The sequence below is a fragment of the Calypte anna genome, chromosome 1 (genome assembly GCF_003957555.1).
Source record: "Calypte anna isolate BGI_N300 chromosome 1, bCalAnn1_v1.p, whole genome shotgun sequence".
NCBI lineage: Eukaryota > Metazoa > Chordata > Aves > Apodiformes > Trochilidae > Calypte > Calypte anna.
In genome coordinates, this window is record NC_044244.1 from 88,653,448 (window position 1) to 88,680,289 (window position 26,842).

Consider the following 26,842-nt stretch of genomic DNA (forward strand, 5'->3'; position numbering starts at 1 on the left):
CTGTCCTGGAGGGCTTTCCAGTCATCTCCTGGTTCTGTAAGGGCCTGAAAGACATTCTGTGGGAATTCATAAGACTTTCATTTTATATGTCTCCCATTAGTGTATTTAGGTAAACATATGAATTTCATACAAGATTCTATTAATTAATACACAAATTAAACTTTTCAGGTATTGGGTAGATTAAGTTATACCTGTACACTTGTGTGTTAGCTAATGCTTTCAGTCATATCAGTATAATTCTTTTCTAACGTGTTTTCTTTTTAAATATACATTGCAGGTAAAATATATAATTACTCTTAGCATTAGTTGGGGTAGCATGCATATGTGAATGGAAGATTAGACTCTTAAATGCAATCATAAGCAAGAAGCTGGAAAACTGCCTAGTAGTTAAAACTGTATTGTTTCTGTAATTTAAATAATTCCTAATTTATGGATTTCACACTTGTGAATATGTTGTACATATTTCAGGTCTTGTTAGCACTAGGTATTGAACAGTTCCCATATTTTCTTGGAAATAAAAAATACGAGAAAACACGAATTTCTTTATATATTATTCTTTTGAATATGCCACCATTATGTAAGGAAAGCTTTTCTTGAACATTTAAATAAGTGTATTTTTAAAATATTTTCCCTATTTTCTAGCCAAAATGTAGAAGAGAAAATTAAACTTGAAAAGTGCATAGGAAAGAGAAAAGAGAGACCTGATATGCTAAGAGAAAAATTCTGTTTTCTCCAGATTTAACTGTGTTGTAGTCTTAATTTGAGAGAACTGCTTTACCTTTATTGAAGTGCTTTACACATTAAGCTATGTCTTACCAGCTTAAGTGTTTCAGATAGATGAGCTATTTTACATTGGACAACTCTAATACTTCAATGCAGTAAAAATCAGTTAGACATATTTGCTCTTTATTCGGTATGATATTCCTGCTTTTGTTTTTCTGGAAGCACATTCTGACCTGCATTTATTCATTCTGTTGCCTAAGCAACAACCATCACACTCCTATTAAGTATGATTTAGTAGTACAGGTCTTAGTAGATGTTCAGAACAGGAGAGGGAATAGAACAATGATATAATTAATGTCCATGGAATAACATACATCTGAGAACAAATATATGCTATTTATACTACTCTCAACATCAAAATTCTATTAATTAGATTATCATTCTGATAAAAAGAGCTTTTCAGATAAAAAGATTTCATGGTTAATCATTCATTAGATCATAGACATTAACTCCTTGTGTTTAGTCCCTCTTGGGCATTAGGGAAGTTGTTCACTAGGCTGTGCTTAGAATTGGGAAGATTTATGGTGCCTGGTGTGGGCTTTATAGTAAGAAACATCCTGTTTCCTATTAACTTTACAGTCTGTGTATTTTTTCCATAGTTCATCAATATATGTCTTAAAAGGGGTTGAAACACAGTATTAAAGAGTTAGTTAAGTTTTCATTAACTCCCTTATTTCTAGATACAGCTTATTTGTACACATGGCCAGAGTGATTCCTGCGTACTATTGGTGTCATGCAAGAAGGACACTTGCATAATATTTGTAGGCCCAAGTCAGATTCAGTCCTAAGACTTGCTTCATGCATGCTTTTAGGAGTATACATACTTGAATATGTGTGCATATATGTATATGCAATCATTATTAACTTTTATAATTTTTGTGTAATAGACAGATGTGAAAATTTATAGTGACTATGTGCAGTAGTCTATATTTGAAGACACTGATTATCCTGCAGTTTCATAGTGTAAAAGCTATTTTGCAGTCAAGTTGATTCTGAAGTACAAGAAAACAATTAGATCAATAATAAATTGCAGCATAAATTTATATCTACTAACTAGATATAAGCAATAAAGAAACCTACTGGACCATTAATGCCTTTTGATGTGTAGGTCCGGTGGATATGCAAGCTATAATCTATTCAGACTTGAGACTTGCAGGCCTACCACAACTCAGTATGCTGAGAAAAGAAAAAAAAAAAAAAAGAAAAAAAAAAGTTAAATTGCAGAGAAACAGATGGAAATACACAAGTGTGCGAGGTCACTAGATCTTTGCATGCAGCTTTCTGTAACTCTGGAACTGCATCAAAGATGCCACTCTGGATTCACAGAGATAAAAGCAGTTCAATCAAATCACTGCCCAGTGGGGACTAGTTCTGATTAAGGATGGCATATGAATAGCTATTTATAGGTTGTTCTAATCGTTTAAGATTTTCTGAAATTTTATCACTTGCTTAATATTGCAGTTTGATGATGATAATATCTCTTAAAAAGATCTATAGACAACTGTATGAGAGAAACAAGGAACAGGCAACCAAAATGAGTTAAAAGAAAAATGCTAAGCATTTTATTATTTTTTTTGATATTCCAAAATATTGTCACTAGTAACAGTTATAAACCTGAGCTGACATGAGACACTAGACTTTAATTGCTGCTGATGTTAACTTAAAACCATGCACCTCTACCCCTGCAAGTATTTAAATGGCTCCCATTGCCTGAGGATCTAAGTACTCCTGCCCACTGCCTAGGTATTTTTTAAGTTCTCTTATTTTCACTCTTGGGAAACTGAGGCATAGTGACTTCCATGTGGATTTCAAAAATGGTTGTGTATTTGTGATAAGATACACTAGTCCATAAATTAGCTGACATAATACCTAGGAGATCTATTCAGTTTCTTAACCATAGGTATCTACTATCAATTGAGATGCTGTAGGGAATCCTGGAGATACAGGTAGGGCTGACATTACTAAGGACCAAAGACAGCCAGACCTTTCATGATTAGCAGCTGGAGGCTAGGTGGGATACCACCAACCAACTCAGGTGTCTGTAGTGTCCTAATGCTTATGCAGCTGAAATGAGTCTTAAATTTTGTAGGTCACACAGAGCTTGTGACATATCTAGGAACAGAATAAAGATGAGTATGCATTTCTTTTCCCTATAAAAATTTTCTCTATTTGTATTCATCCTATCAACTTACCTGCAGAAGTATTACCTGGTGTCACAGTGGTAGGCATGAACTACCTCCTCAGTTCCCCTTAGCTTCCTGTTTTGGTGTTAATTTTTACTTTTATTTTTCCCTTTTTCTTTCTTTGTTTCTTTTCTTTCCTTTTTTATTAGGTCTGGAGGTTTATTTGTCAGTGGAGGTTTATCTGGGCACGGTCCTCTCTCAGGTGTAATTCCTGGGATTTGCTGTCCTGGAATACCCAGTAATTTTTTCTTGCCTTTAATCTCTCTGGAGGATCTTAAACTCTGTATCAAGTATAAAGCACAGAAACAATTTTGTTTCATTAGAGTGAAATACACCTGAAAGAAAATCTCTCCATGGATTGGCTCCAAGTCCTGCACTTGTAGAGACCACTGCAGCTTTTATTCGAAAAAAGCCTGGTGCAAAGTTTGATGATTTGGGCATTAAATGAAAGCTTGAAAGAGTGAGTCAGTCTGCCAACACCTTTCTTAAATTAGCCATGCTGCAGATGATGAAAAAGAGGCCAATATTTGACAAGAGTTCTAGTCTATAGTGGCTTCAGTGGCTTCCAGAAGCCAACTCATGACATGCTTAGGACAGCAGATCAACCTTTGCAACATACAGACTCTGAGGCCCACAATAGCTACTGCAGACACTCATCAGGGCACTCATGCATCCCCTGGAGCAGAAGATTTAGAGGGAACTTTCTGTATGTAGTTTACACAGAAATGAAGAACTTAAAACTGACTTAAAACTGGCAGTCAGGGATAAGCAGCAAGCCACATTTTTAGTTGGTGAGCGAGTTCCACTGATGCTGGAATAATCTGTCATTTAGGATTTTCTGTTCATCTACTAAAATCTTAGGACTATATGCCTGGAAACATGTGTTTCAGTCCCCCCTTATGGAGCTCACTTCAATGCCAGGACTTGTTTTTAGTTTCATGGCAGATCTACAGAACTCAACACTGAAACTGTGGAGGTCCTTTCAGTGCCAATGGGGCCCTGGCTTCTTCCCTGAGCAAAGTGGCTCTTTCTCACCCAGCTGGACAGAGTGGGGCAAAGTTAAAGGTCAAATATTGACATCTGTAGCTGTACCAGTCAGTAGACATTTGGGATTCAGTATAGTTGCTCAGATATTGTAATCAATTGAGGTGTCTGAGACATCTGTGTAAGCCTGGAATATATGATACAGGATCTATGGAAAACCCCTATGGGTCAGCTGGATTCTTGGCAATGTGAATTTGCAGCACCTCAAGCTACTCTAAATTCTTGACTGTAGGCAACTAAGTGAAGGACATCATCAGTCATTAAAGCCAGTGGAGCACAGAATGCCATTTAGCTGACAGACTGGCTAACTATTGGGGTACTTATTTTAGGATAAATTAAAGTAGGTTCATCTGGTCAGCTAAATCACTGTCTAAACTGTATTGATTTGCTTTAATAGATGTCCTTAACCATGTAGAAAAAAAATATTAATTTGGTGGCTCGATTTCAGATAGAATCCATCCAGGGTTCATTGAAAAAGAAACATGAAACTATTTTTATTAAAGCTTTTTCTCCTCCCTCAGGATATCAAGCCCTGAAGTTTCAAGGTCTTCTAGGGATTCTTACTCTAAAACCTGCAAGGTAGAGCTCAGGTGCATGCCAGAGATTAAGATGGTGCCTGTCATCCTGTGACAGTAGCAGGGCTAACAAATAATCCCATTCCACATGCTCCAGTTCATGCTTCTGTCAGGATATCCCTCAAGCTGGTTGAAAGGCAAAAGGTCTTATTAAGGTACTCCTCAATATTGCATCTTTAGCTGCACTGTCTTTCTGTCTTGAGGTCTCAGACCATTCTACATTACCCTGTGTGAATGCACACAGATCTGGAGAGACAGTGCTCATTCCCCAATGGAAGGGGATTTTAGAGGAATCTGCTTTATGTTTACTCATCTATATTTGTAGTGTGTTTGTCGGTGAAACAGGTGCTGCAGGCCGGTTGACTTGATCCTGCCCGTATAAAAATGTTGCCAGTAAATATTTCTCAATAGAGGAAATTAAAATAAGAGAGATTTTTTTCTATTCACTTAAATCATGAGGAGCCCATCACCAAACAGACTGGTGATTTCATTAAGGCATCCTGGGTATGGTGTATTCATTGAGAGTCAGAGGGATTATGTTTTCATCTCAACCTGTCTTGCCTGTTGTATCTTGAAGGTATAATCAGGGATGGGTCATCTGCCTGTCTTGTAGGTTCTGCTCTTAACCTTTATGTGAGTTTCTCTGGTTGTCATGGAATGTTTTGCCATCTTTATTTAAATTTTGAACCACACAAGGCTGTAGACACAATGTTTCTGCCATTGAGGATAGGGAAATGCAGTGTATGTTTGACTCTTTGGAAAGCACACTCTACAGCAATCTGAGAAAAAAGAGCTTGTCCAATGTACGTATCAATGTATTAGGCTCAATTTTACCCCCATGAAGAATGAAGGGCCAAATCCAGACGTTGAAAGCCACTGCATGTACAGAAACTATTTCAAGGGACATATCTATGAGTATGGTACTTGAGAACTGGAATTAATCCCATCTGTTCTAACAATATGTTGAAATGTTAATGTGCTTGAAAAATCCTGCCTTGTGCAGAGACTGGTCTTCATGTTGGTGTGCAAACACTGAGGAACTGTATTCCAAGACTATATATGTGAGGAATTGTCTGTTGGCCTTAAATAAAAGTTTATAAGAAACTACTAGCAAATTTTTCCTCTGAAAGTTAGGTTGATAATGCAGGTGAAAATTCTAATAATTATATAATAAAGCATAACATTTTAAGAACTGGTAAGAGATGTAATGCCAATATAATGTTCTACTGTGTATTTAAGGCCAAAACCCTCCGTCTGATTTTGTTATCTAAAAGAATACTAAATCTTCAAGGATTAGAAATAGTTTTCTGTTGAATCATATGTATAATGCTATTCTTCATAATCTATTATAGATATGGAAAACATTACAATATGTAATGGTCATTAAAAGTAACAGAAAGTTAAAAGGTTAAGAGATCTCAGAGGTCTAAAAGGTTTTACTTTTCAGACTGAAATACTGAAGATTCAAATAACAATCAGATTATAATGTTATTTACATTGTAGGTCAATAATAGAAAACTTTGCAATGGAAGGCAATGGAAGACTTAAACCCATGTCCTGTATGCAATAGAAAGCTACAGCATATTCTTAATTATTTCATATGGGAATATTTCTTAATAAAATTTTAAAAACCTCAAACAAAGAACAACAGAAAGAATTTTAAAAGCAACACAATGTACAGGTGTATACACAGGTTGTGTGTGTTACTGTTCTGGAATAATGTTGTCAAACAAGAAACAATTAAATGGAATCTGGACCAATAGGCAATGACAGACTTCCCTAACTAATTTTTAGAGATGTTTAAAAGACAAAGCAGTACACAGGAGCTTGATTACAGATAATCACATTATGGAATTCTGAAGGAGTTATCAGGTAAAGATTAATGGGTACTAGCAGATAACTGGATATATGTGCAAGATTCTTGTACATGTTATCCTATAGGAGGAAAGACTGGGTGATGTACAAAAACATGTAGTAACATGAACAAATATCAGTGCAGATGAATAAAATTGTAGCAATCTGAAATAAAGAGAGAATACATCATGAAAGAATAGGTACATTAAAAAAATACAATAAGGAAAACATCAGGAGAGAAGATGACATTTTGTCAACTATGTGAGTAAATCACATTCAGAAAAAGTTGTGTGAATATGTTGTAGCTAAAAGGAATACTAAGAAATTATGACCAGTGCTAGAATACAGATTGCAGTTATTCCAGTTTTAGCATAAAGAACAAAGTATGAGAATTATTGGTAAGCAGTGCCAATGAAGACCACTGAGATATTAGAGAGAGGGGAGGAGAGAGAGAGAGCGTTCATACTGCAAGCAGATGAAAGAGTACCTAATTTAATTAATTCAATTAATTAATTAAAATATCTGAATCATCATCATTAGGTGATGTTTGCTGAAGTCTTAAGAAACTAAAGAGGAAATACCCTTAGCAATCATCTTTGAGAACTCCAGGAGAATAAATGAATCATAAGAGGACAAATAAAATACAAATATAGTACCAATATGCATTTCAGAACACAGGATTCATACAGAGTATAGATTTCCAAACTCTTGACCACTTCATTGTCAACCTTTCACCATACAAGTGATGCATCACTCCAAAAAGAAATGGATGATGATGTTATTAGCAACAGATAGTTACTGCTGTCAGTACTGAGTTTAGTGAGGAGTGAAGAGAGTGTCACAGTGGTGTGTTATGAGAAGAGAATAAAGCCAAATGAAGTAACTGTGCAGCTGGGAGATGAATGAAATATTTAAGGGAAAGCAGCAAAGAAACAGATGCATTGTACAACACCTTGTGCCTCTCGTCGCATAGATGAGAAGCTTTCCTTCTATCAAAAATAATTAAAGTTTGCACAAGGGAGACAAGTTCAATTTTGCTAATAAAACTACACCTACCTTTTAAAAGCTGTTCTGGAATATGATGTACCAGAATTGCCATGCAAGCAAGCCATTCATGGTATAAAGTTCACTTGACTGCTGCTCAGTTTCTTGGGCACCTAAAATTTCTCTCCTTCAGTTTTCCCACACATTGGTGAAAATGTTTCCTTCGCCCATACCCTGTGCCCATACATTTTTTATGATATCAACACCCAAACATCAGTTTTAACCTTTTCAATTACAAAAGTAAGAAAACCTTTAATGCCATAATCAACATGTTGCCTGCCCTTCATAACATATTGTCTGCTCTGTCTATTCATACATGGATTTGTCACACACACACACACACACCCACGTACACACTTTACACAGAAAGGTAATTCACTAAGGTGAGAAATTTCATATGCTCAAAAGTAAAGAACTGGAGAGTTACAGTACCTCTGCAATTGCTGTTCATCCCTCATATTCATGTGCCTTATGATACAGTCTTCAGTCACAGGTTTCTGTGCTAATATCTTCCCTCAAAATTCCTTCCTCCTTGAGTGTTCCAATATTTGAGTACACACAAGCACACACTTCAAAACCTTCCAACCATGCTTCTCATTTGCATCTGCATTTCAGTAACTGATTTATAAAGTTATATAAAGAAACATATATACGTATCATATATAAAGAAAAAGATAAAATTATAACACTTTGGATTATAGCGTTAGACAAATAAAAAGTGAAATTATGCAGTTGGAAACAGTTTCATCATTCAGACATCAGCTCCAAAAACTTTGCCCAAGGGTTTTACATGGGCCTAAGCACAGGTTCAGTTCTTAGAAAGTTTGATGTTCTTGATGTACAATGGGAAAAGACATATTCTTCAGCTGCTTAAAGTAAGGTGAAGGCCCAGTGCAGGTTATCTGCCTTGTCTTAACTATGATTTTATTCCACATGTGCATAATTGAGTTATCAGTAAGCTTCTATTCATTAATACAAGGTCACACAATGAAATTCACATCTGGTTTCTGGTCTTCTGAACTGAAATGTGTTTCAGGAAAACAACTAACACCAATGCTACTTTACTCCCCAACTGAATTGCTTTTGTAGCCTTCAAAACACTACATTAAACATTTCAAACATTTTATTCACTAAGGAATGTGTTAAATTCTGTACATTTTGTTGTCCCTCATTAATCGCCAGTTACTGTGCATATGGAATAAAATCTCCATGCAACAATACACCATGTTTTAGACTGACTGGTACTGATGAAACTGATGGTAAATACACTTATTGTACATGCAACCCATGACTTAACTGACATCTCATGTTTCAAATGTTTATTAGTATTATGCAGTATTTTATTTTATTGAATTGTTGAAAACTGAATGATTTAATAGCATTATTGATGGGAAAAACAATGGGTTAAATTTGCAAGATGTACCATACCTGCTCTAGATTTTTATTGAAACTCTTTGATTGGAGAATAATTTAATTTTTTTTTTTTTAATCTGAGATCTAGGCAGAAGTATTGAAATTTAAAAGCCAAAATATTTGCCCAGGTGTCAGATGTGGTGGGATAAAGTTATTGTGGATAAAAGTGCCAACAGTCAGGTTTTTAAAAACTGAAATACCATGAATCAAAGTATGCTGGATAAACAGCTATCAAATTACCCTTCTGATATAAAACCCAAGAATTGTTTTCTCTCACTGTTTGATTAGCAGCCGTGAATTGTGAGAGAGTGGCCCTCTGTGCACAATCTCCTTTTGCAGTTAGGAAGAGGAAGGGGAAAATTCTGCATCTTATTCACTGGAATCTTACAGATCACTCTGAAAACAAATTATGCACAGCTGGTTATAGGTCTTAAAATCTCTGAAATTAACACCTTCTTTCTTCATTAGCCACACTATTTTAGAGGTTTTTCACTGCTTTAGGTATGCTTTCTCCAAACAGCTCCCCTTTTACTCACAAAGCCCACATCTTGAAGTCAAGATGGTGTTTATAAAGATGTGATAGTTCTTAGTTGCTATGCTGCATTTGGATATAGGATTGCACAATACTGAATTGTTTTTTACCCTGGATCTGTTTTTAAATATAGTATGAGTATTACAGTTCTGTTAGCTTCCAGGCATCCCTCATGTTGACAGAAAGGAGTTACAAACTGACAATGTAAGTTATTTTATTTCAATTTCCAGCTCTCCTAGAATTTGGAAATGTGTCTATTCTGCCCATGAACTTTGTATTTCCTGACATCCTGATTTTTTAAGTACTTGTTTTATTGCCTGTAGAAATAGTAGATCTTCACTTTCTGCCCAGAAAAATAACCTCATGCAGAAAGGGGGGAATATTGTGCCAGAAAACCCAGATACAGACAAATCTTTTATTCCCTGTAATATCAAGCTTTTTGTCAGCAAATTCTGCTGTTCCTGCTTGTATGATTTGATTTCTCTCTGTCTTATAAGTCTTCTGTGTATAACATCTTGTTTCATATAAATGTATTTGTTTAAAGTGCATGCTGATTTCCTTCCTTCTTGAACAAGAAACAGAAACTCGGGGGAAGAGAATAAGAAAAACACTCATTAGCATATGCAGAAGCCTGGTCTGTGGAGAATGCAAAGGAGAGTGTATATAAGGGACTTTTCTGAGGTCAGCCTTTGATTAGGATTATGAGTTTGGGGAAGAAGCTGCTCTAGTAATTATCCGGCAAGGTTATTACATAATATTGCTGTCCCACATATATGAAATCAAGAGAGGATCCTGTATATTAAAAGCTGTCTCGTGGCCAGTTATCTGCTTGTGTCTGTCCTTTGATAGTTCTCAAGTTTCCAAGTACCTGCCATTGGAAAGCAGAGCTACTCAGGAGGGAGCCAGAGGTAGTCAGATCACCTGAGGAATCTCACTTGAGTACCTTCACTTAAGTTCTAAATTCAGTTGCAATGATTGGACTCAAGCTAAAAAGAGTGCAGAAAAGGAAAACAAGTATTTAATATTTTTAAATATTTTTATGACCTTCCCCCAGTGAATCAGTAACATTTTCTCTGTATGAGCTAGCTGTATGCAATTAATCTTAAAATCTTAAAATAAGGGGTTATATTGCTTCTATAATCTCAATTAATGGCAAAAAGTGTTTCTTAGCATTCCTTTTGTCTCTCCTGGAGCTACCTGCATACTAAGCTTCATTCTTCTTTATTTCTGAGGTTCTGTGTCTGACCATCTCCCCCAGAATACCTTTATGTTTCTGAGCTCCCTTCCTAACACATTATCCCTATGCTCACCATCTCCTCCTTTTCTTAATTTCACTTTTCAAGGAAAAAAGGAAGGGAAGCAAGAAGAGGGAAAAAAAAAAAAAGAAAGGGGGAAACAAAAGAAAACAAAGAGAAGGACAGAGGAGATCTGCTTCACATCTGAGTTATTGTGCTGACTTAAAACATTTAACTGGTTGGTTTTCAGAGAGGTGTTCTTGTCTCTCTTGGGCAAACACCTCTGGCTCAATGGAGCTGGTGCCAAGTGACTGCCAGTTGGTTTGTCTGATCTTGGTTTGTCTGTAGGAAGCTCACTGTGCTCCTCAGCATGTTTTGTAGTACTGTAATACTCAGATTTTTTCATTTTCTGAAGAGTCTCAGGGTTCTGATTTGGCTGGACAAATAGCTAAAAATTGTGACAAGCTCTTCTGATGAAACTGAGTCACTGAAAACCCTTTAATACACATGTGGAAAGGTAGGAGCAGAAGCTGTTTTTTCTGGAATGGGGGTGATCACAGCTAAATCTGAATTTGACTACAGTTGTCCTTTGAATGCATGTTTAGATAAATACAAAGTGCACATTGAAACTGAAGAAAACAATCCCTGCATTTCGGTTCTGAGAACTAACAGTACCCCTAATTAGCACTACTCTAATTCTTTAATGGTTTAATGGGTATAACAATGCTACCTTGCATTGAGGGAGTCCTATGAAGATATATTAATTCTTATTTTGGAGCTGTCTAACATTGTTTTAATGAATGTCTAAAAAAAGTCTGAAGAAAATGAGTCATTCTTACTGGTGAGGTCTTCAATGGAAAACTATATGTAAGACATGGACCCACACAGAGCATGATAGGCTAAAAAAAGAAATATCAGCTATCTTATTTTGTAATTATTCTCCACCTCCTGCACTGAATTAATAGATTATTCATAAATATAATTATACTGAGTGTATGATGCCATGTAGAATATGTATCCTGGGGTGAAGGGTGGTAAGGAAGTATTGAACAGTTTTCACTGTGGTGTTTTGTAGCTTAGTGACCTTGTAACACTCCTCCAATGTGTAATGGGGATTGGCAGCTCTTATTTTACTCTTTCTTTTTTATTTTTTTCTATGGTTGGAAAAGACCTCTAAGATCACTGAGTCCAACCATCAACCCAGAAGAGCATGTACTAAAGCGCCACATGTACACTTTTTTTTAAATACCACCAGGGATAGTGACTCCACCCTCCCTGGGCAGCCCTTTAAAGTTCCTGACTACTGTCTCAGTAAAGAAACTCTTTCTAATACCTGATCTAAATGTTCCCTTGTGCCACTTCATGCCATTTCGTCTAGTCTTATCATTATTTACTTAGGAGAAGAGGCCAACACCTTCCTAAGTTTTCTTTTAAGAAGGTGAACTGAAATACAGAAATTTTAGCAAGTGAAATTACAGTCTCCTATAATCTAGTGTCAATAGATCAGGCTTAGTTTTATATCTGGTTTGTTGGTAGGTCTGATCTGTTTTGGACCCAATATTAGAAGAAGGGGCCAGTGAGATTCACGGATGTTCAGGATCATTAAGAGCATTTCTTTTTTGCAAAGAAAAGTTAAAATAGGAAAAGCTTACTCACGAAGAAATCTGCAAAGCATCAGTAAAAAAATGCTTGAATTTGGATATGGGGGCCCCCCCTGGGGCTGTCTATTACTTGTTGGATGTGGTATCCTTTTATTGGAAATGCTTTGGTGGAAATGCTCATCACAGCAGCATCAGTCAGACTGACTTCACAGAAATCACAGAGTGCTGGGGGCTGGAAGAGACCTTGAGAGATCATTGAATCCAAACCCCTTGCCAGAGCAGGGTCACCTACAGGAGGTCACACAGGAATGTGTCCAGGTGGGTTTTGAATGTCTCCAGGGAAGGAGACTCCAAAACCTCCCTGGGCAGCCTGTGCCAGTGCTCTGTCACCCTCACAATGAAAAAATTGTTCCTTATATTTATATGGAACTGCCTGTGCTCCAGTTTATAACCATTGTCCCTTGTCCTAATGTCAGTCACCCCTGACAAAAGCTTGACTCCATCCGCCTGGCACTCACCCCTTACATATTTACAAACCCTTCATTCTCTTCTGCAAGCTGAAGAGACCCAGCTCCTTCACCTGTCCTCAGAAGGGAGATGCTCCACTCCCTTAATCATCTTTGTGGCTTCTGCATTGGACTCTCTCAAGCAGTTCCCTGTCCTACTTGAACTGAGGGTCCCAGAACTGGACACAATATTACAGATGTGGCCTCACCAGGGCAGAGTAAAGGGCGGAGGAGAACCTCTCTCAACTTACTAACCATCCCCCTTCTAATGCACCCCAGGATACCACTGGACTTCTTGGCCACAAGGCCACATTGCTGGCTTATGGTCATCCTTCTGTCCACCAGCACCCCCAGGTCCCTTTCCTCCATGCTGTTTTCTGACTCATCAGTCCTCAACCTATACAGGTACTGGGGTTGTTCTTTCCCAGATGTGAGACCTTACACTTGCCCCTGTGGTAATTCATTAACTTTCTCCTTGCCCAACTCTCCAGCCTGTCTCAGTCCCTCTGAATGGCAGCACAGCCTTCTGGGGTTCCAGCCAGTCCTCCCATCTTTGTGTCATCTTGACACAAGTCATTTGACTTGCATGAAGGTTTTCTGTGATTGAGAGAAATCAAGTAGCAGTGTCAGATTGCTGGGCTCTGACAGTAAGCATCCCAACATGTGTACTTGGAAAATCATCTGTGTAAAAATATTGCAGAATTCTTCCAGAGTTTCGGCACTGGGTCAGTCTTCATACAGGGAATACTTCCTTAAGGATATATCAAGTTGTGGTCTCATTAATCTTTAACATGCTAACTCATATTTTTTAAGAAAATGCAGCATGTCTATAGGAAGAATAATCAGCCCCTCAGATAAATATCAGAACAAGTTTATTTCTTCATAGAAGATTCTTGAAACCAAATACTATTTGCTAGACAGGAGGAATAATTCAAAGGAATATAATAAGATTCCATGACTGCCTGTATGAGACCAACATGTGACTTTAAACTTCACAGCTAGTACTTGCTTTGGCTGGTGTCAAGCTAGATAGTTCAGCTTATGAGAACAGACTTCTTCAAATGTGTAGATCTTTTTTTTTATATATTCAGTGGTAATGAATGGTTATGCCTGTCATTATGTATGCAATTAATTCAATGATTGGTATAAAAATGTCATATTACATGTGTATTTGTAACTTCTAACTACTTAGTTAGGGGTAGAAAACACAGAGCTATGGTACTCACACTGATTACTGCTTTTGTGTAGGATCTGAAGTAAACAGTGCAACAGTATTTGCAAAAGAGTAGAAAATGTGCAAATAAAACAGAGAATGTGACCAGGAAGAAAGGTCTGTATGTGAACTATATCTGCCTACAGTATGTGGATAGGGAATAAGTTGCACAGCCTGAAATAAAAATTATAAAGAGAGGAAGGGAACAGAGAGTAGACAGTTTGCTATCTTGCTAACACAGCCAGATATCTGATTTTGCATTTGTTTGTTTATTTACTGAATGTGCTTGTTTATTTTTACATTTCAGAAATATAAATGTTATTGTTCAGTGGCAAGATACTTTAAAAATGTGGGCAAAATATTTTGATGCCTGTGGCATATTATATTTGATATAGGATCCAGTCAATATCTACACAGGTTTTTTTATAGGTTCTGGGTGTACTATTGTTGTAACAGTTAGACCTTGCTACATGAAATGCTACTATTTAATTTTACAAATATGTTTTCATGAACTGACAAAGAAACATGAAGAAATGCAGTGACCAGTGAGTCATTCCAGAGTGCACTTAGGTATCAGTGGTTACCCAGCTGTTTTCCAAAACTGAAACTTTAATTTTTAGATAAATTTAATGTAAATGGAATATCTTTCCCTCATTCCTTTGACTCATTGTTCACTTATACCTTGTTCAAGTGTTTTAGGCGTCAGAAAAGGACAGAGAATGAAATATCCTATTTATGCAAACCCAAGGTAATTTTATGGGCTTGAGTCATGGTCCTATGTAAGTGTCATCAAGTTCAACAAGACCTAGTGCAAGGTCCTGCACCTGGGTAGGGGCAGTCCTCAGTATCAGTAAAGGCTGGGGGATGAATTGATTTAGAACAGCCCTGCAGAGAAGGACTTGGGGTTACTGATGGATGAAAAATTGAATATGAAGCAGCAACATGAACTCATAGCCCAGAAAACCAAGGGCATCTTCGGCTGCATGAAAAGAAGCCTGGTCAGCAAGCTGGGGGAGGTGATTCTCCCCTTCTATTCTGCTTCTGTGAGACCCTACGTGGAGTACTTCATCCAGCCTTTGGGTCCCTAGCACAAGGAAGACATGGATCTGTTCAAGAGAGTCTGGAGGAGGGCCACAAAGATAATCAGAGGTCTGGAGCACCTCTCCTATGAAGACAGGCTAAGAGAATTGAGGTCATTCAGCCTGGAGAAGAGAAAGTTCTAGGGAGACCTCATGATGGCCTTCCAACACTTAAATGGGATTTATGAGAAAAATGGAGACTTTTTACCAGGACAAGACAAAAGTGGCAAGACAAATTTTAAACTGGAAAAGGGTAGATTCACATTGGACATAAGGAAGAATTTTCTTTACAGCAAGCATAATGTTAAACTGGAACAGGCTGCCCAGAGAAGCAGTGAATGCCCACCCCTGGAAGTGTTCAAGGCCAGGTTGGACAGGGCAACATGAAAGATATCCCTGCTTATGGCTTGGGGGTAGACTAGATGAAGATCCCTTCTGACTCAAACTATTCAGTGATTCTAGTTCTGTGACTCTAGGTATCTTTTCTTTCATCTCTACAACTCTGGGCCTGTTATCATAGCACAGTTTGGAAGGCACTGTTCCTATTTTGATTCTTTTGGAATATATCATCACAAAGTTAATTTGTAAGAAACCTAGTCCAGGGCCCCTGCCATCTCTGCAACGCATGAAAAGAAATAAGCTTTGCAGTGCAGGGATGATTTGCTGCCATCTAGAAAAGTGATGGTAAATCTTCAAAACGGTTAAGTGTAGCTGAGCCTTATGTATCTGTTGAAATCTGTGGTGGATTTTAGCAAAATCAGGTCCTCTGCCAGCTATATATCCAGCACTTGGTCACTAGTGTAGCTAAATGCCCATGTGCTAAACTTTGAATTAGCCCAAAGATGAGAGTGAAAAAAATCCTATAAGAAAAATGAATTATATGTTTTACTTTTCTGGGCAATTTCCACCACTAGCAGAGAGGCTAAGCCAAGGAGTCAGAGAAACGTTTGATCTCAACTGGTGTGCTCATTTTGTCTGATTCTTGAGTACGATGGCCTCGATCCAGATTTTCTAGCATGTTTCTGAGGAGCAGTGTCTGCTTGGTGCTGAACACAGGCTCCAGGGTCGTTCTTGAAGTCACTGCACGTGAAACAAAACACATCCTAATACAATGCTGTAGTCCACGTGTGGGCTGACCATCTAGAGGGACAATGATTAACCCCCCCTTTATGAGAATAGGGTGATGTAGCTCTCAGGTCATTACCAGAGAACAATAGCACCATGTAGTGACATAGAGTGCATGGAATCACACTACAGCGATCTGCTGGTTGCCGTGGTGACAGGAGTGGGTCGGCAAAGCCAGCCGCCCGGCTGCTGAATTGGAAGGGATAAGAAAAACACAGCCCACTTCCCCTGCGAAATGAATTACAAGAACAAGCAAAGGAAGAAAAGAAAATTGTCAACCCTTAATCAAATGTTCTTGTATTTTTAGAAAGGGTTTGAGAAAATGGAAGCCATCTCCGCTTACCTCTCGGGCTTCAGGGGTCTGGCTAGTGATATCTCTGTACAGACCATGGAAATAAATCACAACAGCTTGTATAAGAAAAATCACATGTAACAGAAATCTCAGTTGGTGTGCAGTGGGAGATGACAATACCTTATTCAATCCTGCTATTTAGTGTGCTTGCCTTAGCAAACAAAATCTGTAGGAATACATTAAAATGGGTCTCAGCATAATGACTGTATTTAGCAGACAACCCTAAGTTTGTATTTTCACCGCACCTTTTAAATTTACACCTGGAGTAAGTTAGTATATTCCAGTTTCTCTTTCTTTGTCAAGCTTTCTTACTTTTTACCCTTTCTTTGCCACTACAGATCCAAAGGAGCAAAGTGAAATAGGAGACACATTTAAATATAGCAAATCAGTGACACATAGAAAACACCATTCATTTTTCAGTATTTTTTGGGGGGGGGGGCTCCTTCATATTTTATTATGTAATATTTGTAATATGATATTAAGCAAAAGAGCAAGTTCATATTGCCTAACAGTCTCCAATTACTAGCAGCTAGGTCCCGAAAATAGTTTGAGCATCTGCATGTTAGACAGTGCCTTGGGTTTGCAGTGTGCAGACTGGATACCAAACAGCCACCTGAGGCCTCCAAGACCTGAAGTGAGCTGCAGGTATGGTGAGCATCACCACTCTTGTCTTTACAGTTCCTGTCTTTAGGAAAGGGATCCATACAATTGGATCATACACACAAGGCCCACCTTAATAGGAAGAGAGAGGCACCTAAGATAGGGGTTTGAGATGCTAGGCAGAGGAAGCCAGTAAGGTACTCTGAAACAGGAGTTGCATCTGAAAGTTTTGCCTCCTTTTGCAGCCCTGCACTAGATACCATTTGGAGGATGGATTTCCTGTGCTGCTCCCTGGATTTTGACACCCAAATTATCCTTTGGATGAGGACAGATGGTTCACTGTTTTCTTTCAGAATTACAGTGTGCACCAGAAGTATGAGTCTGTAGCTCAGAAGTTAGGATACTTGGTTGAAAGACACAGAAAGTCTTGAGTTTTTAGCTTTTTCTCAGTTTTTTTTATATTTGGCAGGCACTGGATGTAAACCAGAAACATTTCTAGCACAAGAAGTTTGATTTACCACAGCCAGCTGTCACTGATCTAAAAGATAATATTTCTTTCTAGCTTACTGACTAAACTTCACAGCAATTTACTTTCAGCAGGACCAATGAGCAATTTCTTCTCAATCCCAGAATGCCCTTTCCTATCCATTGTTGGTTAGCTTCCTCACTATTTGGGAAATTCAATTTTGTGAAGGACATGTGAATCTGATCTCCCAACTTCTGAAGGAACCCTCTGATGGCTGATCTGTGTGATGGGAAATACAAAGCAATTCTTCCTCCTTCCATCACATTTGTGAGAATGAGCAGCTGCCAATTCATGCTGTGCTCCTGTGTTTCTGCCTTGGACATGCCATGAGACTTCTTACCATATCATGGTCTGTTGGTATCAAGGAAGAGAACCTACTTCCTACACCCACTTGAAGGTTGGACATGGTTTCCAAGCTTGGAAACCCAATGGTGAGCTTGGACAGCAGGCTGCCCAAATTTTAAGCCACTGATATGAGAAGGATTCATTTGCAGGCAGGAGATGAGCAGGTACTTTCAGGACCTCAAACATAAATTTAAGGTGTAAGATTCTGAAGGCTTAAGTACTTTCTTGAGTTGTTTTCTTTGCTGCTATTTCACAGATTCTTTCTGTCAATAACCCAGTTTTAAGACACGGATCTTGACCAGAATTTCAAAGTCTTTGACTGTGTGTTTAGTACTCTCTGGGCTCATTTGAGTGGCTCTGTCCTGGTTTGGGCCAGGATAAAGGTGATTTTCTGTCTTTACTTTTGCTTTTAGCTAAGTCTCTTGTAAGTAGTTGCACTTGCTGAAATTAACAGCAAGTTTCTCAGACAGTGTCTGCTTCTAGGACTGATAACACTCGATGTTTATAGTTACTGCTAGAGACTGGTATGCAGAGCCAAGGATACTGCTCAGCTCTGAGGAAACCTTTTACCCTCCAGAAGGAATAAAGAGGTCCCACCTGCAGCCCTGCTTTGGGGAGGAACAGACAAGATAGATGCCAGAATTGACCAAACAGAGTATTCCATCCCATATACGTCATACTCAGTATAAATTTGAGGGATCACGAGGGCCAAGCCAGATTTCCTGCTTTCAGCTTCCGTCTGCCTGCCCTTTCTGCCTTTCCTGCTTCCCCTCCTTCACCCAGCATCCTGGAAGGATTCTGTCCATTCCTTTGCCTGTGGTCCTGATCCATGCCAGCCCATATCTGTGTGTTCCTGCCTCCAGTTCCCGACTGCTGCCGACTCCAGGAGTCCAGCCTGGACCTTCCCAGGGCTGCCCTGCAACCTCAGTGGTGATGTGAGAGTTACTGGGGGAAAAGGGGAGAGGAACGTGGTATCCATTTTCCTGTGTATTTATATATTTTTAGTAATTTTTCCTATTTGTCATTACTCTTTCATTAAAGTTGTATAGTTTAGTTTCCAACCCATAAGTCTCTCTCCCTTATGCAACAAGGAGGAGAGAGAGATTAATAGAGAGCGTCTGTTACTTGGTTTAATTGCCAGTTCAGTGCTAAACTGTGACATATTTATTGGTGCCCAACGTGGGACTCGAACCCACAACTCTGGGATTAAGGGTCCCGTGCTCTACCGACTGAGCTAGCCGGGCCAATGTTAAACCGTGACAGGCTCACATTTTAACCAGCAAGACAAGGGTTGATCAAAACGCAAAGAAGGAAATACTTCTATGAGACATTCTGGGAGATGAATAGAGTTTTTGTATTTATTGCAAAAATATCAGTGTTAACTTGAAGGTTAAACAGAACTTCATGTTAGGAGCAGAGCGGGTATTCTACATTTTTTGTTATATTTGAAAATATAACGTTTACCCCTTGGTTTTGTCTGATTGCCTTCCTGTACCCCTTCCTGTACTCCCTAAACTCACACACTTATTGGAGAAAGGAATATTTTTCCGAGAATGTAGAAGTCTGTTAATTAGCTCACAGTAATATTGATTTTTAAAGTGGGTCCTTTGAGAAATTTAGCATCTAAGCTAACTAGCATTTATCTCAAGTAATCTGAATAATGGTACAATATAGACTCTCTGGAATTTTCATTACTCAAATGAAGTGAAATTATCTTTGCAATATACATTCACAACATTAAGATGTAATTTAGGTAAGTATTAATAATTATTTTATTGAATTGTTATGACTAAATAGGCAGACAGAGTTGGGTCAACAGTGTTAGTAATTAAGTGGGCCAAGTACAACATCAGAGGCAATTTTTTCAATTGCCACCTTATCTGTGCAGCTAATTTTCATGTGACAATTGTGTTGGTTGTAATGAATCAGTGCTTCAAGGAAGAGGGGATAAAAATAGCAGAAATTCTTCCTACAAGGATCCTTGCCCCAGCTATCAGAATTTTTTAATTATCACTATACTTTAATTAACTATTACTGTTGTGTGAAAGGTCTGTGACTATATGTTAATTTGCATATCACTATTTGAAAAGTTTTGGATTTTACTGGTTACTTCAAGTTCATTTCTGGAAGAGCTGAATGTGAACCAGAAATGGATCTTCAAAACATAGGTAGAGTGGGACCAGGGGTCTGTTGGGGCTCTGTTTTAAACTCACCTTACTTGCATCACCAGTTCTATCTTTATGCATACTTTGTACATTAGAGCTCTGAGTTGCTATCACCTCAATCTTATCTATGAAGAAATGGCTTTTGTTAGTTAGCTTTTCATTAGTAATTTATTATTACTTGCAGACAAAATTACAGTAATATGGTAAATTTTCTTTCAGTTTTCTGTTTGGTTTTTAGTTGATAAATGTAAATGTAAGACTGACAATAGAGCAAGGTGAGGATTAAGCATAAGTATCAGTAGTTTAAAGGCCAATTAATTTTGGGAGGCCGTTATCAAACAATTATTTTCCAGCATGCACTGTTCTTTCTTCCTAGCATATTCTATAATCAGTCTCTTTTCCACAGGGCAAAATGTCGTGCTTCTGCAGGGGATTTTTCTAACATAATCTTGTCAGGTTTGTAGGTAAAATAACAGTTTCTTCAGTATCTCCAGGAATCTAAAAATCTTTCTGACCTCAAAGTACAAGTTAAGTATTTTGCTCAATAATCATTCTTATAGATCTTGTTTTCTTGTTAGCAGTGGCAATACTATGAGAGGCAACCTTTTCACTCATACTGAAGCTTGCTAAATTCTGGTAATCTGCCAGTTCCTGTTTGGAAAGGAAATGTGTGACACATTGCCTTAAATTTTTGCACTAATAAGAAGCAGTTTTCATTATTGTAAACTACATTTCTCTCGTTACTTCTTGTGAGTTTCTAAGAAATAAACTCTTTTCCCTGTGGAAAAGTTATGCTGTGGCAAAAAATGATAAACCTGGCATGTGATTTAGACAGTGAAAAAAAAAATCCTGGTTATTCAGCAGGTCATTAACCATTTTGTGAGATGCCTTTGTTCCCAGCCAAAGGACACTTTAAATGCCAATTACAGTTTGTTGAGAAGCAGAGCAGTGTGAGCCACTGAGGATGGGTTTCATAACAGCCCTTGTTCCCATTGATAATAGATGGCTGGTTCCTTCCTTCCCAGTTATGCATTTGGAATGGAAGTGATAAGGAACAATATTGCTATTTGATGCTGTCAGTCCTAGCTTTCTATCTCTGACCTCAGTCTCCAAGCATGTATACAGGAAGAACAATCCCATCTGCCCCTGCTGTAGCACCTCCTCAGTTCTCCTCCTTTCCTTTTTTTGCCAGGTCATGTTGCCAGAAACCCTGACAATCTGAGTATGAGGCCTGTTCCCCCAGCTCCATTTAGGTCCCTGCAATGTCAGCTCTCAGACAGCCAGGGTGAGATTCAGTGCAAACAGAAAATATTGACACTGCAGCAGATTCCCTAGTGGGTGGCTGGGAAAGGGCAAAGGAGAGTGCATAGTGCTCCTTAAGCAACATGAATGTTATCCCATCAATACTGTATTAAACTCAGAAGTCATCTTTCTATTAGCCACACCAGCCCTGCTGCTGGACAAACCCATTTCCCACACACCAAAACTATTAAAGGGTTATCAGAAGTTGGTGCCACTTCCAATGGCACTTGGCATCTCCCTTTGAACTAGATCTCAAGAATGGCTGCTCAGCAAAGGAATTAAACTCAGCCTGCTGGATAGCAGCTCTTACACAGCTTTAGGCACCAGATTCAATACTTTTTCTCCTCTAGGTGACATAGCTAAATGTAGAAAAAGCTGGGTTAGTTGGTATTGCCAGTCTATAGGCAGAACTCTCCTAAATCTTCTATTTCTTTCCTAAATAATCTTTTATTATGTAAGCGATATGTAGGAGAAAAAAAAACCACAAATGCAAAATCAGTTTTTTTTTTCTTTTTTATTTTTATTTTCAGCAAGTTTCTATTCAATTTACATAAAATGAAACATACACATTTATCTCCCCATTGGTTTTTTTTTCCCTGAACTTTGATTTCAGTGAAAATCTGTGAAACTTCTCTCTAGCTTTTATCAGGCTTTAAATACATTAGCCGAGGTGAAGAGCAAGAATAAGATCAAAAAGCTTATGCAGGTGGTGTGTTCCTCACAACCCCCCCTCTTCCAACTTCAGTGGTTTAGTTTGATAAGTCTAGTGATATATCTTACAGCTTTTTTAAATCTTTTGTACCATTTTTATTTTACTTAGCTGATAGAAGCAGGCATTGGATTTTTTCACTATAGGTTGCGTGCACAGAAAAATATATGGAAATTAAAAACACAGGTACAAAAGGAGGGCAGTGAAAAACATAGTCATACCTGCTATCAAAATATGTTCTTCTAATCACCGTATTTTATTATCTTCAGGGACAAATCTTTAAAAGGCTTTTGTCTACAAAGCTACAAATCTTTTGCTTAGCTTGGATTCTAGATATTCTTTGAGCTGTTTGGTGTATTAAAATTAGGCTACTTTTAATAGAGAAGTTACTCATTTTTTCTATAAATGTGATATATTCCATACTGAATTCTTTTCTGAAGATTCTGTATACATATGTCTGTACTTACATACATTTGGAATCTGATATAAAGGCCTACCTTGGCATTTTTGTGAAATGCTATATGAATTTCAGGTGGAGAGTGACAGAGGTGATTGGGTGTGGAACAACCCCAATAAATGCCAGTAAAATCTTCATCTCACAATGTACCATTATGTGTTTTGTTCTGTACTTATTTATAGCAACTACCTCATATTTTGGCAAAAATTCTGAGTTTTTTAAGTTGTGCTGTTTTTCATATGCCTCCAGTCTCCCACATGCAGAGTCATTTTTCCTTCCTTCTTGAGCCCAACTGTTCTGTGAAACTACTGCCTTCTTACTCAAGAGACTGGCTTGCTGTATGTGCTTACAGGGTAAAATTATGATATTCCTGAGAGTTGTGCAGAACCACAAATCCCAGGAGGGGCACCTACAGTGTTTTCTAGCTGGAACTTCAGAACCAGAAATTTCTAATTCATAAGTAAGGCTATCTGTGGCCATTAACAAGACAGGAACCTCAATGGTGTAATCTGAAGTGAGGGAGATTGGAATCTGCCCTAGTATAACCAGTTTTGATATCTTGTCATTGCTTTTATTCCAAGAAGAAAGTTTACCTTTCAACTAAGTTTTCCTATAGACTTAAGAAACTGCAGTATCATAAAGCCTCTTATGCTTTTAATATGTGATAAAAGCATAATAACCCCAGTAGAGATTGCTGTCCCATATTTCTTGTTATAAGAACCTGTTCTGTATATAAGCATATCAAAGTTAAATCTCTGTACTCAAATTCTCTAGCTGTCTACTAGAATAATTTCTGTTTCATGAATGTTTCAGCTAGCATAGCTCAGCTATTTTTAAGGCTGAAATAATGCAAAAAGACATTCATGCATTAACATTCATTTTAATTGCATTTGCCATGTCATCTCTGTAAAGTCAACTGAAGTTTAATTTTGGCCCATCTTATGTGTGTGTATGGCAGCTAAGAACGGGGAGAGAATTTCTCCTCTTGTCTCTGTCCTGCTGCAGAAGGGAGTGATTTTTTCCTCACAAAGTAGGGGCCTATGAAAGTAGATTGGAGGAGTGCAAGAAAAGGAATCAGGGAAAAAAAAGAATTATGGACTGGGATTAAGGGGAGAATGGAGCAGAAACCAGGGAGACAGGAATAAGGGACAGGAATAAGTTTACTACTCTGTGTTAAGCAATAGTGAGTATAAAAGGAACATCTAAAGTTTCCTGGTTTGCTGTTGTGAAAAGGCAAAGAGCTATTTTACCTCCCTGGCAGGAGACAATACAGCCCATTTTACAGGATGAGTGTCTGATACTATTGACAGTGATGGTAATACACTGGAAAAGATCCAAAACCTGAGAACACTGAAAGACCACATTGCGGCCTTCTAAGAGAGGGCACAAGGAGGCAACATGAATTCCATATTTTGCTAATTTTACATAATTCAAGAAACCAATAATACCAACTGCAAAGAAACAAAATTTACTAACTAATATAAAAGGAAAAAATAATTGTAAAGAATAAAATAATGTAGTCTCTGCTATGCAGCAGATTTGTGCAAATAGACAGGATTTTTCCTGTGTGTAAGACTCATTTGAATTGAGTTTTAAACATTGCAATATCTGAAGCTGGATGGCAAGGTTACTGACACCAATAAACAATGTGTGGTAGTTCAGTGATTCTGTGTAAACATTGCTCAGTGATGAAAGGTGAAATCTGAAAAACAGTGAAATAGAAGTGCAAGCAATATCTGTAAACAAAATAGCTGCATTTTTTTAAATGAAGGAAAATGCATGGTCTTTGTTTTAGACTGGATCCTCAGTTGGCTCAGTTTTCTTACATCCATTTATGATAGCTGTTTTCAGCAGCTGGAGAATCTAGCCCAGAAATGCAGGGGTTTTTTCCCCATTTCTTCCTCTAAATTTACAGCCTCCTCTAGGTTATTTACAGAAGGAAGGAAGAAAAGGGAAATTATATTTTGTATGCGTTTACCAAGGAGATGAAGGGAGTATTAACCCCACCAGGTCACTTTCACTGTTTGCACAGCTTGTGCTGCATGCTCCCTTACACCACGTCCTCTTCTTAAACCAGCATGATTCCACACTCTCTCTGTAGAGCAGAGCTCTGCCTGCCCCTGCTCTGAATGCTGCACACAGATTCTTTCAGGATATGGTTTGCAGACTTGTAGTCTTAAATCATACCACTTACTGTGAAATATAATTTTAAACGTAATAGCTTTGCAAAGTTTCCATGATTGCCTTAAAAAGACCTCCCCTAGATTTTGCAGGATACTCTGCAGAGTAGCACTTGAGAGTCCTCAAGAGTTCATCTGTAAACTAATCAGCCCATCTGAAAAGAATGAAGATTTAGCAGCTGAACAGGGTGAAGTATTGCATATTCCACTGTGCTTTTTGAAAGAAAACTATTTTGCTGTGGGACAGGAGACTTGATATTCAGAAAGAATTCATACCCATTATTAAACTGATTTGGGAAAGTATTTAATCATGTTTTGTTATGCGCCTATTAGCTTTCCATTTACTGCTGCTTAAGAGCTTTACTGAGCCAAAAGCAGCAAGCCAAATAGAAAGGTGGAAATTAAGTTTTTCATAGAATTGCTTGCATAAAGCCTATTTCATGATGATATTAAATAAGTACAAATAATAAGAATTCTTGCTGTTAGCTAAATATTGTCATGAGATTCCACCAGGTGCAAGAGTTTAGACAGGTCATATGGTTTTTGCATGTTTTGTTCACAGCTGTAATAGAAACTTTAAAAAAAAAAATCAACCAAGTTTTTGTTTAAAATTAGGTAGTCTGAAAATACAATGCAAGACTGCCAGCCTTATTTGAACCATCTTGATCTGACCCCTGGCTGCAGTTCCCTTTTTGAATTACTATTGTGACTCGGGTGATTCCCAATGGACACTGTCAGATAATCGAGTAACTTAACCTTCAAATACCAAACCTAGCTATCCAGGTGGTGTCAGACTCTAGGAAGTCTGGAGTCCTAATATCCTGCCTGAAAAGCTACAGGTCCTCTCCTTGTAGCAGCTCTGAAGAATAGAGGTTTGAATTGCAGAGTCTTATTTTATGAGCTTCTGGGGGAAATTATTTTGTGTATTGTTTGAAGAGATGGTCTTTTTCAGTCTTTGTATGTTACGAGTGATTTGATCTGCCTGCAAGCAAGGAGATAAGAGCAGTGATGGGTAAATTTAGGACTGCACTGGTACAGTTAAATTCAGGGAGAACACGAAGGAACTCTATGGGGTTAGTTGATATCACTCCCCCTCTTCGGTCTATTCACCATTTTACTAACAAGGAAGTAAATAATTTTATCCACATCTATTCAGCTCGTCTTACTCTTTACTAAGTATGGAGAAAAATGAACATCAAATATAGCTGGATGAGATAGGAGGGGAATGAAAAAATTAAGTTTCAGAGTATTTTTCTAGACACATCCTTGGTTTCAATCAAATGAAAGAAGGTTCACATCTGGTATTTGGCTTGAATGAGAGCTACAATTTTTCTACTGGCTCTGCTGTCAGCAGTTTAGAAATTGTCCATGAGTTTAAGTGCTTTCCACCATATTTTGTCATCATGAAAACCAATGCGATCATCAGTAATTTATGATTCTTGTCGGATACTATAAGTTAAGCAAAATATTCTCTTTTAAACACAACAGAAGGGCTTGTTTCAGGCGATTGAAGGCATCTGCTATTTTTCTTTTTATTCTACATTTTTTTTTCTTTTTTTTTTTTTCTTCTATTTTTAGGGAAGCAACGTAATGGAGGACCAGGATCTCTTGGAAATAGGAATCCTTAACTCCGGACACAGACAGAGAATACTTCAAGCAATCCAGCTTCTCCCAAAGGTATAGTTTCTTTTATTATCAAAGCAACAGAATAAAAACTTGCAGCTTTAACACTATTTAAAATGTTTTTGGATGGTTATACACATAACTCTACTGGTTTTGTGGACATGCTTTTTGCTTATGCAATTGTGGCATAACATCATATCATTGTGTTGGACCCACTTTGTATAAGTGTAATGGACAAGCAAAGCAAAGGAGAAAATCTGTCATTTGAAGAGATGAGTGTTAAGAATTTACTTCGCTTATTTTTGGGTTTTAAATCTGCTAATAGACTGTCACTACATATGTGTAAATAAGGCTTTCAGTGAATACCAGATGTTTGTCTTTACATAACAGCTGGCC

At 37.9% G+C, this 26,842-nt stretch overlaps 1 protein-coding gene and 1 non-coding gene across 2 annotated transcripts in view; one reads left to right on the forward strand and one right to left on the reverse strand.

The window, feature by feature from the left end:
- Nucleotides 1-26,842, forward strand: part of ANKS1B (ankyrin repeat and sterile alpha motif domain containing 1B) — a 410,716-nt gene that overhangs the window by 220,983 nt on the left and 162,891 nt on the right. Inside the window, 1 exon segment of the mRNA XM_030447180.1 lies at nucleotides 26,402-26,500. Coding sequence (XP_030303040.1) covers nucleotides 26,402-26,500 — 99 coding nt within the window.
- On the reverse strand, nucleotides 19,182-19,254 carry TRNAK-CUU. Its single transcript has one exon. It is a non-coding gene; the product is annotated as a tRNA-Lys (tRNA).